This window comes from Oreochromis niloticus, linkage group LG14 (assembly GCF_001858045.2).
Source record: "Oreochromis niloticus isolate F11D_XX linkage group LG14, O_niloticus_UMD_NMBU, whole genome shotgun sequence".
NCBI lineage: Eukaryota > Metazoa > Chordata > Actinopteri > Cichliformes > Cichlidae > Oreochromis > Oreochromis niloticus.
In genome coordinates this window covers 6,733,766-6,750,505 of record NC_031979.2, presented here as the reverse complement: position 1 = coordinate 6,750,505, position 16,740 = coordinate 6,733,766, and the positions used below count along the sequence as shown (strand labels likewise).

The 16,740-nt window shown below is 38.5% G+C and overlaps 1 protein-coding gene across 1 annotated transcript; it reads right to left on the bottom strand.

Annotated features, from left to right (window-relative positions):
* Positions 1-122: 122 nt before the first annotated feature.
* wdfy1 (WD repeat and FYVE domain containing 1) lies at positions 123-10,876 on the bottom strand. The gene is made up of 8 exons (XM_019345064.2): positions 10,692-10,876; positions 10,496-10,608; positions 7,432-7,558; positions 5,857-5,962; positions 5,589-5,690; positions 5,373-5,503; positions 5,167-5,275; positions 123-3,577 (listed from the first exon to the last, which is right to left on the bottom strand). The coding sequence occupies exons 1-8, from the start codon at positions 10,859-10,861 to the stop codon at positions 3,518-3,520; spliced, it is 918 nt and encodes a 305-aa protein (XP_019200609.1). The 5' UTR covers positions 10,862-10,876; the 3' UTR covers positions 123-3,517.
* Between the last annotated feature and the right edge of the window lie 5,864 nt (positions 10,877-16,740).

Here is a 16,740-nt window from a genome sequence, read left to right as displayed (position 1 = left end):
CAACAAAATGACTCCTGTTCAAGACTGTGAAAGAAAAGGAACTAAGACATTAACCACAGGATGAAAAAAAACAACAACCCCCCCCAAAAAAACACAGCTTCCTTCTGGGCACTGGCAGACAATGTTGAAAATCTACTTTGTTAGCCATTTCTGCAAACAAAGAATCCAGTTTCTCAAAGTTTCTCATACCATTAACATCCATCTGCCGTGGGTCTGACATAAGACATGATAAGAATTAATGACTGGAGGAGACTTTAATGAAAGTAGAGCACTGACTCCTAATTGTACAGCAGCAGCGCCATCAACCCTGTTGATCCCTAATGAATCATGGTGGTGTGAGTGTATTTTTTCCTAACAATACTTTGGGGTAGGACTGAAAGAGCAGTCTGCCAGTATTGACCAACTGCTTATCAGCCAGCTGCAGCTGCCCATTTCTGATACCACAGAGGCTCAGATAACAACAGCCTTGGTAACAAGCGAATACACGTTTAAGCTGCACTGATATTATCACATTAATAACAACTCAATTGGAAGCAGAAAAACCCCAAGGCTGGGAAAAAAAAAAAAAAAAAAAAAAAAAAAAAAAAAAGGAAACCAGTTCTTCAAATGGTTACTTGAGGCAGGCTCTGTCCTCACAGACCCCCATGTAGGAATGGGCAACTTTACAGCAGAAATAAACATGTTCATTCCTGGTAATAAGAAATGGTTTTGGTCTCTATAGCTTATTTCTGCAGTTGTGACAAAAGTTTGGGTAATTTTCTTTAGCACCCCCCGCCCCCCTTTAAAAAAAAAATTACATTAGGGCATAAAGTTTGGATTATACCGTCAGCAACGTGCCAGTGTTGTTCACTAGGTCAAAAGGCACAGCAACCTAAGAAAACACCGGAAAAGAGAAAACCGCTGCAAAAGCGCAGAAAATACAACAGAAGAAGAAAAAACATGCAAAAAGTTAAAAAAAAAAAAAAAAAAAATAGAAAACCAACCTCACAAAACAACAGAAACGCAAAAAAAGTGTTTTTGGGGAGACGGACCAGCTGTGGAGGTGACAAACAGTAAATAGCTAAAAGCAAACATGTATCTACAGTATTTTATGAATCATGTGATTAAAACACATACTGCCCCTCATTTTTTTCCTCAGGTCACAGATTTTAAGCGTCTCTCAGAACAAACCTTTTACTTCCGCAGCTGTTCCGTCACATAACTGTGTCCCTAAAAACATTTCATTTTTGTGACATTCTTTCCCCCCCCCTCCAACTTCCATTGAGTTTTGTGTGAGTCCTTAATGTCAAATAGACATTTTACCATTTGCTGGTGTTTCCTTAAGTATATGTGTTTGACCTCTCAGGGCCACCGTAGTTTTATTTTAAAGCGCCCATTAATGTTTTAACTATGGACTCTTCTCCTCTCAGCTGGACTCCTGCCAGTTACAAAATACAAATACGCAGCTTTAATAATATTATTTTTTTAATAAGTGCACAAATTTTAAGTCATGTTTTATACCAGAGCTTCTGTGTCCACTTTGTCAAGAAATAAATTTCAAAAGAACCCAACACGTATGCTGACATTAAAAAATAAATGACCCTTCCTGTAAAGCTTTATATTATTGTCAGCTATCAGTCTAACCCCAAGTACAGCATTGTGTGGCATGTAAATCATACATTATTTTGCTATAACAATCATCCCAAACAAACCAATCTCCATTCATGTAGCCATGTAAAATACTACATGATCCAACACCACAGATCATTTCAACATTAGCCAGTTTGCATGTGCTTTACTGAAGGTCTAGTTTGTCATTTATGCCAAGGGAAATAAAGAAAACTAAGGATCCATTTACACTGATAACTGATAAATACTTTACTACAAATATAAATATACACTACATAAACAAAAAACTGGAATGTGAGTACATTTTGAAATCAAGAGTTCCAACATAATGTTCATTTGTCCACTTACAATAAGGCAAGCGTTAGTCTGACATTAGGGGGTATTAGCCGCTATTTACAAGGACGCTACATGGAATTAAGCTATCGTTACTCCCACAGGTGAACTTACCAAAAAATGTTTTCTTTAATTCAAAAAGCACGCATTGTGCAAGTAAGTGCAGTGCTGAGAACGTTATGAGACAACCTTGATGTACAGATGCACATCTGTGTTTAATCTGGGACACAGAAAAAAATAAAAAAGGGTGAGAGGAAACGAGAGCTTTGTGATGACATGAGTGCATGAGAGTGAGCGTGAGTGAACAGTCATAAGCACTGGCAAACCATTTAAAAAGGCTTTGTGTCCTTCTCTCTTTAAGGCTTTTGAAGGAACGCAGGCAGCGCTCAGCTGTACCTCAATTTAGCTGGAGACAAATTCAGCACGTCAGCATTAAGTGCTACATTAGTTTAGAGTACCTGTCTAGTACCTAAGAGCATTTGTGGTGGCAGGAAATCAATTTTTACACCACAATTTTAAATATTTTCCAAAGAAAGCGACGCATATCTAAGAGGTGGCATGCTGCTGTGCTTTTTGAAAAACTCATTTGCACCAGCATGACGTTAGGGAATTTAACCTACAAAGCTAATGCTAATCACATCTCAAAGGGTAACGCAGCTCCTCAGAATGGTGGCGACAGGACTTTGTGGCTGTCGGCACCCGTTTGTATGAATGTTTCCAACTCTTCCATCCTTCACCTGAGACAATGAGGCAGAAGCTTGGTCACTGATGTCACACAGCTGCATCAAATCCCCTGGGAGATATTTTATCAAGAGATTTCCTTCATCCTTCAGGGAAGCGCCTGTTCTATTGATTCTCACATTACACATTTATTTAAGGTACAACTGACATCAACAGAGCCCCGCCTAGTGACAACCTACTGATGTAAAACCTCCTGAGAGTGATTTAAGGCCAACTAGTGAAAGGAATCAGAGACAGAGAGAGTCATTTCAAGCATCCACCTCCACACACGTGACACAGGGCTATATACAGATGGTATGCTGTGATATGCAGTTTGTGGGCCACACTAATAAGCAAGAAAAGTTTTTACAGGAATGGCTAGTCAGTGATTTAGTGAAACACATACAATGCAAGGCCAAGAAAAAAGAAAAAGGAAAAAGAAGGACCTTTGTCAAAAGAAGCAATCAGATATACTTGAATGTAAACACTGATATCAATACCATTCATCTCTTAGGAGAACCAGTTAGAACACATGCACACATGTACACGTACACAGCCCTCGTTGTGCTTAGGGTTGCGTTTCAGATCAGAGCATCAAATCAGTCAAACACAGTCTGATGTAAGACTGATGGTGAAATTAAAGAAAAGATTGTTATGAGAAGCAAAAAAAAAATGTGGAGGGCTGCACACACACATGCACACGCACGCACACGTTCACCGAGCATAGGCCTGGCTGCAGCTGAAGATCTCAGGCGTGAAGGGGAGATGTACTGTACAGAGGGGTTTCCATGACATTAGAAGAATGGGCGGAGCAAGTGAAGGGCCAGTGGGGACACTGTGTAGAGGCCTTGGCCAATCAGCGTGGGGAGAAGCCTGTTGCTAAGCTACAGCCAACCACCTGTGTCATATCCCATATCTGTGGAGACAAACAGCCAACAAGAATGTCAGGACAGATAAATGTGGATGTGAAGTAAGGAAAACATGAAACAACACAAACGCCACAACAGTGTACACAACACCCAAGGCAACAGGCTTGAAGGTTTTCAAGCAAGGCAGATATTCAAAAATGTTCAGACAATATATGCAAGAAGTGAAAACATGGATTTTTAAACTTTCTAAAGCTTTGATTGCATTATTATCATCACATATGACAAAAAAGTTCCAAATGTTTACTAATAAGAATCTAAAACCAGAGAAATTAAAGGGTTTTCTTTTCTTCTTTTTTTTCTTGAAAATTAAAACATGTTTCCAAGTGCCTTGGCTCAATGCCTCTCTTCCAATCTCGGCATCAACAGTGAGCAACATTAGTAAACAGTAGCTTAGAAATGGAATGCAATAATAACAAATACCAAGAAATGGTAAGCTAACATTACTCAGAAGAGAGCACGTTTTACGTAAGCTATTCAGACATTCAATTTATAGAGGAATTGCTTCAGATTGGCAAAATTAGTAACCGTCATTTAATTTATGTAGCGTAGGTATGTCCCAGCTTGCTGGCTAACCACATCTGCCTTGCGAATATTACCGCTAGCAAAGGGGTGTGGAAATCCTAGTGGCTTACCAAAAACCTTTGCCAGCTAACACCACCCATGACAGTAAGTTATGTATAATGTGGTACTAATTTTAGCCAAATATAAAAAATTTCATGCCAAAATGCAGAGATTTATAGCTATCATTTGCTTTCTACAATGGTAGTCAAAACTGATGGGATTACTTAAGTTACAGCTAGGCAGCATGTATCTGGCATTGGTTTCTTTTTCATAAGCCAAGTCAAATTTGTTGTTATTTTAGTCATTCTCAGGTTTACAGTATATATACTGCTCTCTCAGCTATTGGACAATGCATATATCATACAATACTATTAGTAAATACAACAGTGCAACACAATAGTGTACAAATTGCTGCACAATATTAATTACAATCATTAATATTTTAGTATATTATGTGTTGCTGTTGCTAATCAAGCTAATTAGCCACCCCCACCATTAGCTAATAATTCGCAGTTCTACCATACAAATATGGTCATGTCCAGTTTCAAAAAGCAAGATGTCCAAAATACCAAACTCAGAGAGGTAGTCCGTGAAACAATGGGTGATGTCATGGTGGCCATCTCCATCGTTTACATACAGATTATGATATAAGGTTTTTCAGATTTAACTGAGATCTGTTTCAGAAGGAGGATGAACATGACAGATCTGTACGATGTCACATGCAGTGCTGGTTTTAGTGGATGTGTCAAATCAGGAGTCCAAATAAAAGCAGTTTTTTAATGATATTTTTAAGGCTCTAGTTCAGATTAAAAAAAGTTTATCGTGCTGCTTTTTATAATGCTGAAAGGTTTTATAAGACTGCCTGTAAATATCCCTGTTTTCATATACAAAAAAATAGGTAAAGCTAGATTGTGGGCTTGATTTGTTTTGGTTTGCATTTTGCTTCAGCGGCTCTGTGCTTAACACAGCCTGCTCACATGCATGAATTATCTGGTATCAAAGAACTGTTGTTGACCTTAACAATGCGGTCACTTCCACAAGTGACCATCAGGCCTCTCGATGGATCCATGTCCATGTGAGCGATGTTGTGTTTCCCCTCGTGGAACGTGGCCAGCGGTGTTCGACTGCACACACAATGACAGCATTTCATTAGAGTTGTTCTCACTAATCTGGTAAAGGGGTTATATAACGTGACTAAATACTACACAAAATTAAACTCACTCTTCTTCTTTGATGGTTTCAAAGCAGGCGTCACACACCCGCACCGGGAACTCAAAGCCCATGATTGGAAACGTAGAGCGTTTGGAGCTACATTTTCCACACACGGCCTTGCCGCACTTCCTGCAGTGGTGCTGCACACAGGAAACAAGCTCATATCACATTGTGACTAATAATGAGAACATCAAAATGCTAAGGACACAGGCATGAGTAACCTACCTGTCTAAGTCCCAGGGTCTTAGTGTCCCACATCTGTTTGATATTCCAGAAGAAAGGCTGCTCACACTTCTGACAAGAGTCGCTGTCTAACCACTGAGGCGCCTGCAGACAGACAGACTCGAAGGCTAACATTAAACATGCAGACACTCGAGCATTCACACAAGGACTAAGATGAAAATACAAAGGAGCGACTAAACTCTTTACCACTGATAGCAACAATCTAATACTAAAACAGTGCACACAGAGAAAACTGGCTAATCATTCAAACCTCTTCTCTCTGCGTGTCCATGTTCCACACTGCAATGCCTCCATCAGCGGAGCATGACACCAACTGCCTGGTCAACTGGAGGTAACGTAGAGCCTGAACGCGCTCGCTAAAGGAGTCAAAGATACAGACAAGACAATACATATCTTAACAACTCTCATTTATCATGCTCATTAACTCAATGGTTAAGAAATATCCAGTTGATATAATGGCTATTTCTCTGTCCGTGATTGCAAAATGACCACACTTTAAGTCCCGTGATGGCCCTAAAGAGAAGCAGCAGTTCCCTCTTAGGATGACAGGGCATGTTTAAATCATTTTTAAAGCTTTTTCCACACAGAGTGATGACAGCTTAAAACTCAGTCCCTTTCTGGCACCCACAGGCAGCTGTTTCCAGTGAAAAAGATGTGAAACTGAACACTGTACAGTAAAAACTTTCATGGGCTAAACCCAAAACTGAGTTTAAAGGGGAGGGTGCATAGTGGACAAGGGTTCACCTGGTGGACAGAAACACCAGTGGAAACGATTTTGAAATTTCAGTCTGTTGATGCACAAATAAATTCACAGTGTTTCTATATGTTTCTGTCAGCTATTTTAATGTATTTTGCTCCCTAGTGGTCACAAATTTAATAATCCTTTTCCTACAGTAAATAAACTAAAGACTAAACACGCTTAAGGTTAAAATTTTGACTTTAGATTAAGACTAAAAAGTTTATTCCAACTTTTGTTATTTAGTGCTGAATGCCCTTATTAAATGTGGCCATCAGCTCAGGCTTCAGACTGAAACCTTATGGCTTGATTTCTTTTTTACTACTCTTGTATATGACTGATGTCACTGACAAGGGATATGTTCATCTCAAGGTACGATGACAACAGCCTCACTTGCTGTTCAACCGTTTGCTTGTGAACGCCAGCCAATCAGATGAAAGTTGGCTTAGAGGGAAAGGAAGAGAACTAAAACAGCTTGCTTCACAGAGTGTATGAACTGAAGGCTGCACCACGGCCAAGTATAAGCTGTGTGTGGAAACCTTCAATAAGCAGAACAGGTCGACATTGATATACAAGTAAACTGGAGGACAGGATAAGAAAAAAAAAAAAAAAAGATACAGATCCACAACTGAGTTTAAGACCTGTAGTGTGTCCTAACTCTCAGTTTATGGGTGTCTGAGAGATAAATGCCTGCAAATCCTGACAGGGAACAACGGGGTCTTTTGAGACTGGCTCTGATATGCATTAATGTACATGGGCTTTGTGGATAATTCCTGTAACTGGGAGGTGGTAAAATATGGATGAAGACCAGAGATAAAAATGGTGACAGTCAGTGCCTGGGGACAGCTGCTACTGACACTAGGCGAGACCTGCCTTTGACAAGAGGATGCGGTGTTACAGAATGTACTGCACATAGACACTGCTGTGAAAAGGATAAAAGCAGGGACGTGTTTTTTTTCCTGAGGAATCAGTCACATATCAACATACCATTTTGCAAACTCACTTTTAAGTTCCTACATCTCTGACAAAAAACAGAATGAGACCAAACTGGGCACTTGTGCAAGAATGTAACAACACTCGATAACTTACTGATGCCCCTGCAAGAGCAGCGTTCGTCCTTTGCGGCCTCCGATGTCCCACATAATGACACTGTGGTCGGAGGCCCCTGAGAAGAGCAGCCTCTGGACTGGGTCCCACCACAGCGCTGCTACACTACCTGGATGCAAAAGAAAACAGACTCATTACATGTGTTTCCATCTTCTGTCAGGAGCTCAATGGGATACAGGATCATGGTGCGATCTGCTGGCTCCACCCAGTGCCTGCTGGGAGAAACGCAGCCAGTTCTAAGTAACACTTTACAGCACGACTCTCTTAATGACTCCAGCTATAACTGAATTATTTTGTCTAATAACCACGCACTACCACTATAACATATTACATATTTCTGTGCTATTGAGCCAAATGAAAGTCATACAGAGCAACTTTTAACACCAGTGATATCAGCGATGACTCTGACATTACGTCTGACCTTTATGTTGTCTTTTCCAATTTTAATGGAACATAATCTCCATTAAATATTTGGGGCTTGTGCACAGTTGGAGCCCAGCACCGCACACCTATTAATATGTATCACCATCTGTCCAATTACCATGTGTAACCATGAGCACCAGAGCACAGGTGCAGATCAAAGAGAGTGGTAACAAGATTCAGACTGGTGTAGTGTAAGCGTTTGTATTTTTAGGTTTTCTAAAATCTCGTGATTTGCCTGTTCCACCTGGCTATACCACAGGCAACATCTTTGAGGTTAGAATAAAATCAAAAAGAGAAAAAACAAAAAACAGGCTGTTAGATCTGAAAGGATCACATATTTTACTCAGTGCCTGGTTATCAAAAACCCAAAGAAGAACACAGGGAAGTGTTTGACTCACACGGCCAAGTATCCCGGCAGTTCAAATGTGTTGTGCGATCCATTTTCTTGGCATAGCTACAAGGACACTGAACCCCTTGACTGCAAATCTCATCTGAGTCACCCATCGTTTGCATTTGCATCTTGATACAAACTGAGTCATTCTCCCATCTAAAAAGCCTCAAGTGGCCACTGAGTGGTTCTGATGAGCATGAAAACATTGCAGCTGCCAAGCCTCAACTAAAACAAGCAGTTACAGGAACCTGTAGAGCAGCAAGTGAGATGGCACTTTCCACCAACACCATCATCATCATCATCATCAGCCAAAACAAAACTGCTGCCGAAAAGAGAAAGAAAGGTCTGCCTTTTGCAGCTTAGTGCTATACTCGACATGATGAATTTTGCCTCTTAAAGGCAAACAGCAGCAGTAGTGCTGTAAACTATGACGTCTTTACATCTTCTGTTAGTGCCACTTCTGGTTTTTTTTAAACTATGTTGAGCGTTCTGTTTACCCGCCTGCTATGAGCAGACATGTTTCTTGTGATTGTTTCTGAGTGGACTGAAAGAAAACATGATGCAACAACAGGTCAAAACTCAAGATGGCACAAACAATGCAGCTCCACAAACAGCTGCTGACAGTTTAGTCTGTGATTTTCATGTTTTTTTTCCCCCCATTTTGTGTTTAGCAGCGGGATCTGATTGTCTGGTTCTGCTGGAGGTTTCTTCCTGTTAAAAGGGAGTTTTTCCTTCCCACTTTTGCCAAGTGCTTGCTCATAGGGGGTCATCTGATTGTTTGGTCTTTACCTGTGCCTGTTTTTGTTGTTATTTGGCACTATGTAAATAAAAGTGAACTGACTTAAGCTCAGTTCACTGGTGTTTTAAGCATAAGTAATCACAGTGAATTATTGTGTGTCCGGGCCCCCATCAAGGCCAGTTTTCCTGATAGGAAGAGAAATGGAACTTGTTTTTGTGCCGGCTGCAGCTGTCATAGAACAGGAAGATTACATTCCTGGTGATATGATGTGAGTTCTGGAGGGGATTTTGAAGCCAGGCCTGTGTGATACTGACAGCTGGTGCAGTTCCTTCTGTGAAAGCAGCTGCGTCACTTACACCTCCAGGAGCAGCTTCTTGTACTGGTGCCGGGGCGGCCAACGGTTTGTGATTGATGAGAGATTCCACTCAAGAAAAACACCAACTGTTCGCCATAAGTCGATTTCCTTTTGGTTTGATAACTTCCAAATTAGTGGGTATCACGAATTAAATAATGTGAATCAATAAGAGCTGATACTGACGTTTTAGTTTCTGTATAGCATTTATACTCAATACAATACTGTTATATCCCAATATACGAGCACTAACCTTATAGTACATATATAGTATATACATTTTTTTTAAAACTCGCTCATATTTATGTCTTATGCCGGCCCCATTATGAATGAATGATAGGCTAATTGCAAACGAAAAGCACACGAAATAGCGCACTGCAACAACAATATGTCTTTTACGTGGAACAGCGAAACGCATTTCGCAAACAGATTTCGTTACACGGGCATTTTGTCGTACCACGGGCAAAAATAATAAGTGCCTTCGTAACTTGAATTTTTTCGTTAAATGGGGTCTTCGTCAGCCGGGGTTCCACTGTATTTCTCCTGATCCAGGTCTCCTTAATGCCTAACAAGTTAATAATTGTATGGTTGTGATTTACATTTTCAAAATCTCAACCACACTTCTGTTACATGAAAGTTCTGTGTTTTTTGATGAGTGGTCTAAGTTCTGTTACAATGAATGACTTTAAATGTTATTTTAGGTACATACATGTACGTATATAGACTAGAAAATCTAGTCAATATAGTTATCGCTTCATTTATCTATACGTTTATCCACCGAGATCTCCAGACTGCAAGATGCTCTTTAAGCTTGCGGATGCATATTAATGAGAGATAACCCCAGAACTCCCCTAAAAAGTTACAAACAAGAAGCACCTCAAGAGAATATCATCACATATGAGAAATTGGGAGGAAAAAAAAATAGCTCTAACAAGAAAGAAGGCAGGAATCATGTATTTAATTGCTGCATTTGTCTGTTTCTGTTTTATACTCTGTCATCTCTTTGTGAAGCACTTTGTGATCTTTTTATCTATAAAGGTGCTATATAAATAAAATTTTACCTACTTACTTACATAAATGTTGGTATTTGGTGCCTGTTTATCAAGGAAGCGACATTTATGTGTATCGTGTATGCCTTTACCTTCATGACCCTTCAGTGTAGTGATGGTGGAGTACGTCTGCCTCTCCAGCTTCAGCAGAGTGATCTGTCCTGAGTGGTCGCCTACGAAGGCGTGCTGCGTCTCTTGATCGTATCTGAGCGAGGAGTCAAGACTTGAACCGGCTTTACATGTTACTGTACTCTAGATGCAGCACAAACACCGGTGGATAAAGGATACTGCAGGCATGAGGCCCATGCAGTGAAGTAGTGTCTCCCCAGCATGCTGCCACTCTGGGTGCACATCCAGCTCACGCTCTTATCATGGCCGGTACTCACCACCCACTCACTCTCCAGGGAGAAGACCATATCTGACACGCGGTTCTGGTGGGCTGCAAAGAACAAATACATAATAAGTGTTAAACAGCAACAAGGTATGTAGATGACAAAAAGAAGACTTTGCTCTCCCTCTTATTTCTTGATCCCATCACAGGTTCTGCTTAGTGTTGCTGTAATCCACACAAACTGATCCTTTCAAACAATTTGCAATCAACAACTCAGCTTTTGCAAACAGCAGGGGCTCAACTACTCCTGTTGTACTGTATTGTTTCAAACTGGCCAACAGCTACGTTCAAAAAAAAAAATCACACATACTATGTGCCCATGTGTAAGTTTTACCAAGTACATTGAAAGCAGCACTGATTGATGGCAAAAGAACCTAAACTGTGGACAGAGGAAAGGTATTAAAAGAATATATTATGGCCTAATTTCACAGCATTAGCATGTGTTTTCATTTCAAGGGATGCTCGTAAGGTCAGGATTTCTGGATCTTTTATTCCAGATGATTTCTACACCTTTTCTAAAACAAAAAAAAGGAAATAAAGCTTTCCAAATGAAAAGGATGGTAGATGAGTCCAGTGAGATAATGACTGATAACAGTGGTATAAAGTTGCACAGCCAAACCACAAAACCGATGAGCCCGAAAACACTGAAACCACAGCATGGAAGTAAGAAAGCTGGGTGAGATGAGTGAAATAACCATTTTGTGTGCTGATTTAAAATACTGCATAAATAAATGTGGTGATTACAGCAGCTTTAAATCACAACACTTTATGTAACCAATCAGAATAATTGCTGCAGTAGTCCCTGTTAACTAGTAAAGTTTACATGTAAGAACTGAATAATCAAGTGTCAGTGTTACCAAATCAAAGACATATAAAATAAAAATAGTCTCAAATTCCTCTTCTGAGCCTGACTTATGGAATTAAACTGTGTTTTTTATAGACATCACAGCGAAGCTAACCTTTGGAACTTTTGAATGTAAAATGCCATCACCTTCTCATTTATTACTGCCATTATCTTTATAGCTGATAGAAATGTAAAACATCACTGACAAAGTTCAGAAGAGAGCATATTTGCCTAATCCAAGTGCACATGACCACTTGACTAATTCTCTCCGTTACTATCCATTTTGTATTTCCTGTGTCAGTACTCCTTTTTACTGCATTTGTCTTGTCTGCATAACTAGAGGAACATTTTTATCCCCTAAACCCATCTAGCTTACTTACTTAAATCTGTAATCTGTGGGTGACTTGAGTGCTGGTGATGTAATGGCTATTACATCTATTATGACTAATAACAGCAAATAAGAATGTCCTCACCAGGTCACGGTGAACACGCTCACATAATAAATGGAGCACAGACTTTGCTAAGTAATTAATCTGAAGTCCAGAGGGGAAAGATTTTTCTAAAATCATTCTTTTACAACAATTTAGAAGCAGACTGAACACGTGCTGCAAAGACATTTCTTCACTAAGGTCTGCTTATTTTCAATATCTCTTTTTTACTCCTTTTATTGTAAAAGTGGCCTTTGTGCTTTCAGTGTTGCAAAGACACTTTCTTGCACTAAGGTCTGCTTATTTTCAATATCTTCGTTTTTTTACCTTTTATTGTAAAAGTGGCCTTTGTGCTTTCAGTGTTGCAAAGACACTTTCTTGCACTAAGGTCTGCTTATTTTCAATATCTTCTGTTTTTTTTACACTTTTATTGTAAAAGTTGGCCTTTGTGCTTTCAGTGTTGCAAAGACACTTTCTTGCACTAAGGTCTGCTTATTTTCAATTTCTGTTTTTTTACACTTTTATTGTAAAAGTTGGCCTTTGTGCTTTCCAGTGTTGCAAAGACACTTTCTTGCACTAAGGTCTGCTTATTTCAATTCTTGTTTTTTTACACTTTTATTGTAAAAGTTGGCCTTTGTGCTTCCAGTGTTGCAAAGACACTTCTTGCACTAAGGTCTGCTTATTTCAATATCTTCTGTTTTTTTACACCTTATGAAAAGTTGGCCTTTGTGCTTTTCAGTGTTGCAAGACACTTCTGCACTAAGGCTGCTTATTTCAATATCTTCTGTTTCTTTACACCTTTATTGTAAAGTTGGCCTTGGCTTTCAGTGTGCAAAGACACTTCTGCACTAAGGCTGCTTATTTCATGTCTCTGTTTTTTTTCTTTATGTAAAAGTGGCCTTTGTGCTTTCCAGTGTTGCAAAGCACTTCTTCACTAGGTCTGCTATTCAATATCTCTGTTCTTTTAACACCTTTATTGTAAAGTGGCCTTTGTGCTTTCAGTGTTGCAAAGACATTTCTGCACTAAGGTCTGCTTATTTTCAATGTCTTCTGTTTTTTTACCCTTTATGTAAAAGTGCCTGTGCTTTCAGTGTGCAAAGTTCCAGGTCTTTTTTCTTGTTTAATTTGTTTGCCTTTTTTCATTGCAAAGACACTTCTGCACTAAGTTGCTTATTCAATTCTTCTTCTTTACACTTTATGTAAAAGTTGGCCTTGTGCTTCAGTGTTGCAAAGACACTTTCTTGCACTAAGGTCTGCTATTTTCAATGTTCTTTTTTTTTACTCCTTTAATGTAAAAGTGGCCTTTGTGCTTTCAGTGTTGCAAAGACACTTTCTTGCACTAAGGTCTGCTTATTTCAATATCTTCTGTTTTTTTACTCCTTTTATGTAAAGTTGGCCTTTGTGCTTTCAGTGTTGCAAAGACACTTTCTTGCACTAAGGTCTGCTTATTTCAATGTCTTCTGTTTTTTTACCCTTTTATGTAAAAGTTGGCCTTTGTGCTTTTCAGTGTTGCAAAGACACTTTCTTGCACTAAGGTCTGCTTATTTCAATATCTTCTGTTTCTTTTACCTTTATGTAAAAGTTGGCCTTTGTGCTTTCCAGTGTTGCAAAGACACTTTCTTGCACTAAGGTCTGCTTATTTTCATATCTTCTGTTTTTTTTACCCTTTATGTAAAAGTTGGCCTTTGTGCTTTCCAGTGTTGCAAAGACACTTTCTGCACTAAGGTCTGCTTATTTTCAATATCTGTCTTTTACACTTTTATGTAAAGTTTGTGCTTTCATGTGAAAACTTCTTCACAGGTCTGCTTATTTTATTTTTTTTTTTACTTTTTGTAAAGTTGGCCTTTGTGCTTTCAGTGTTGCAAAGACACTTTCTTGCACTAAGGTCTGCTTATTTCAATATCTTCTGTTTCTTTTTACTCCTTTCATGTAAAAGTTGGCCTTTGTGCTTTCCAGTGTGCAAAGACACTTTCTTGCACTAAGGTCTGCTTATTTTCAAATATTTCTCTTCTGTTTCTTTTACACCTTTTATGTAAAAGTTGGCCTTTGTGCTTTCCAGTGTTGCAAAGACACTTTCTTGCACTAAGGTCTGCTTATTTTCAATATCTTCTGTTTCTTTTTACACCTTTATTGTAAAAGTTGGCCTTTGTGCTTTTCAGTGTTGCAAGACACTTTCTTGCACTAAGGTCTGCTTATTTTCAATATCTTCTTTTTTTTTACACCTTTATTGTAAAAGTTGGCCTTTGTGCTTTCAGTGTTGCAAAGACACTTTCTTGCACTAAGGTCTGCTTATTTCAATATCTTCTGTTTCTTTTTACACCTTTTATTGTAAAAGTTGGCCTTTGTGCTTTCAGTGTTGCAAAGACACTTTCTTGCACTAAGGTCTGCTTATTTTCAATATCTTCTGTTTCTTTTTACACCTTTATGTAAAAGTTGGCCTTTGTGCTTTCAGTGTTGCAAAGACACTTTCTTGCACTAAGGTCTGCTTATTTTCATATCTTCTGTTCTTTTTACACCTTTATTGTAAAAGTTGCCTTTGTGCTTTTCAGTGTTGCAAAGACACTTTCTTGCACTAAGTCTGCTTATTTTCAATGTCTTCTGTTTCTTTTTACACCTTTTATGTAAAAGTTGGCCTTTGTGCTTTCAGTGTTGCAAAGACACTTTCTTGCACTAAGGTCTGCTTATTTTCAATATCTTCTGTTTCTTTTACACCTTTTATTGTAAAAGTTGGCCTTTGTGCTTTTCAGTGTTGCAAAGACACTTTCTTGCACTAAGGTCTGCTTATTTTCAATATCTTCTGTTTCTTTTACACCTTTTATTGTAAAAGTTGGCCTTTGTGCTTTCCAGTGTTGCAAAGACACTTTCTTGCACTAAGGTCTGCTTATTTTCAATGTCTTCTGTTTCTTTTTACTCCTTTCAATGTAAAAGTTGGCCTTTGTGCTTTCAGTGTTGCAAAGACACTTTCTTGCACTAAGGTCTGCTTATTTTCAATATCTTCTGTTTTTTTTACACCTTTATTGTAAAAGTTGGCCTTTGTGCTTTCAGTGTTGCAAAGACACTTCTTGCACTAAGGTCTGCTTATTTTCAATATCTTCTGTTTCTTTTTACACCTTTTATTGTAAAAGTTGGCCTTTGTGCTTTCAGTGTTGCAAAGACACTTTCTGCACTAAGGTCTGCTTATTTTCAATGTCTTCTTTTTTTTTTACTCCTTTCATGTAAAAGTTGGCCTTTGTGCTTTCAGTGTTGCAAAGACACTTCTTGCACTAAGGTCTGCTTATTTTCAATATCTTCTGTTTCTTTTTACACCTTTATTGTAAAAGTTGCCTTTGTGCTTTCCAGTGTTGCAAAGACACTTTCTGCACTAAGGTCTGCTTATTTTCAATATCTTCTGTTTCTTTTTACACCTTTATTGTAAAAGTTGGCCTTTGTGCTTTCAGTGTTGCAAAGACACTTTCTTGCACTAAGGTCTGCTTATTTTCAATTCTTCTGTTTTTTTTACTCCTTTATGTAAAAGTTGGCCTTTGTGCTTTCAGTGTTGCAAAGACACTTTCTTGCACTAAGGTCTGCTTATTTTCAATATCTTCTGTTTTTTTTACACCTTTATTGTAAAAGTTGGCCTTTGTGCTTTCAGTGTTGCAAAGACACTTTCTTGCACTAAGGTCTGCTTATTTTCAATATCTTCTGTTTTTTTTTACACCTTTTATTGTAAAAGTTGGCCTTTGTGCTTTCCAGTGTTGCAAAGACACTTTCTTGCACTAAGGTCTGCTTATTTTCAATATCTTCTGTTTCTTTTTTACCCCTTTATGTAAAAGTTGGCCTTTGTGCTTTTCAGTGTTGCAAAGACACTTTCTTGCACTAAGGTCTGCTTATTTTCAATTCTTCTGTTTCTTTTTACACCTTTTATGTAAAAGTTGGCCTTTGTGCTTTCAGTGTTGCAAAGACACTTTCTTGCACTAAGGTCTGCTTATTTCAATATCTTCTGTTTCTTTTTACACCTTTATTGTAAAAGTTGGCCTTTGTGCTTTCAGTGTTGCAAAGACACTTTCTTGCACTAAGGTCTGCTTATTTTCAATATCTTCTGTTTCTTTTTACTCCTTTCATGTAAAAGTTGGCCTTTGTGCTTTCAGTGTTGCAAAGACACTTTCTTGCACTAAGGTCTGCTTATTTTCAATATCTTCTGTTTCTTTTACACCTTTATTGTAAAAGTTGGCCTTTGTGCTTTTCAGTGTTGCAAAGACACTTTCTTGCACTAAGGTCTGCTTATTTTCAATATCTTCTGTTTCTTTTACACCTTTATGTAAAAGTTGGCCTTTGTGCTTTCAGTGTTGCAAAGACACTTTCTTGCACTAAGGTCTGCTTATTTCAATATCTTCTGTTTCTTTTTACACCTTTTATTGTAAAAGTTGGCCTTGTGCTTTCAGTGTTGCAAAGACACTTTCTTGCACTAAGGTCTGCTTATTTTCAATATCTTCTGTTTCTTTTTACACCTTTATGTAAAAGTTGGCCTTTGTGCTTTTCAGTGTTGCAAAGACACTTTCTTGCACTAAGGTCTGCTTATTTTCAATATCTTCTGTTTCTTTTTACACCTTTTATTGTAAAAGTTGGCCTTTGTGCTTTCAGTGTTGCAAAGACACTTTCTTGCACTAAGGTCTGCTTATTTCAATATCTTCTGTT

Excerpts from the sequence above, each read along its gene's own strand:
- wdfy1 (XM_019345064.2), bottom strand. The coding sequence starts at position 10,861 with ATGTATTTGTTCTTTGCAGCCCACCAGAACCGCGTGTCAGATATGGTC. Across the intron at positions 5,504-5,588 it reads AGACCCTGGGACTTAGACAG|CACCACTGCAGGAAGTGCGG; the intron begins GTAGGTTACTCA and ends TCCTGTGTGCAG. Across the intron at positions 3,578-5,166 it reads GAAGTGACCGCATTGTTAAG|ATATGGGATATGACACAGGT; the intron begins GTCAACAACAGT and ends TTGTCTCCACAG.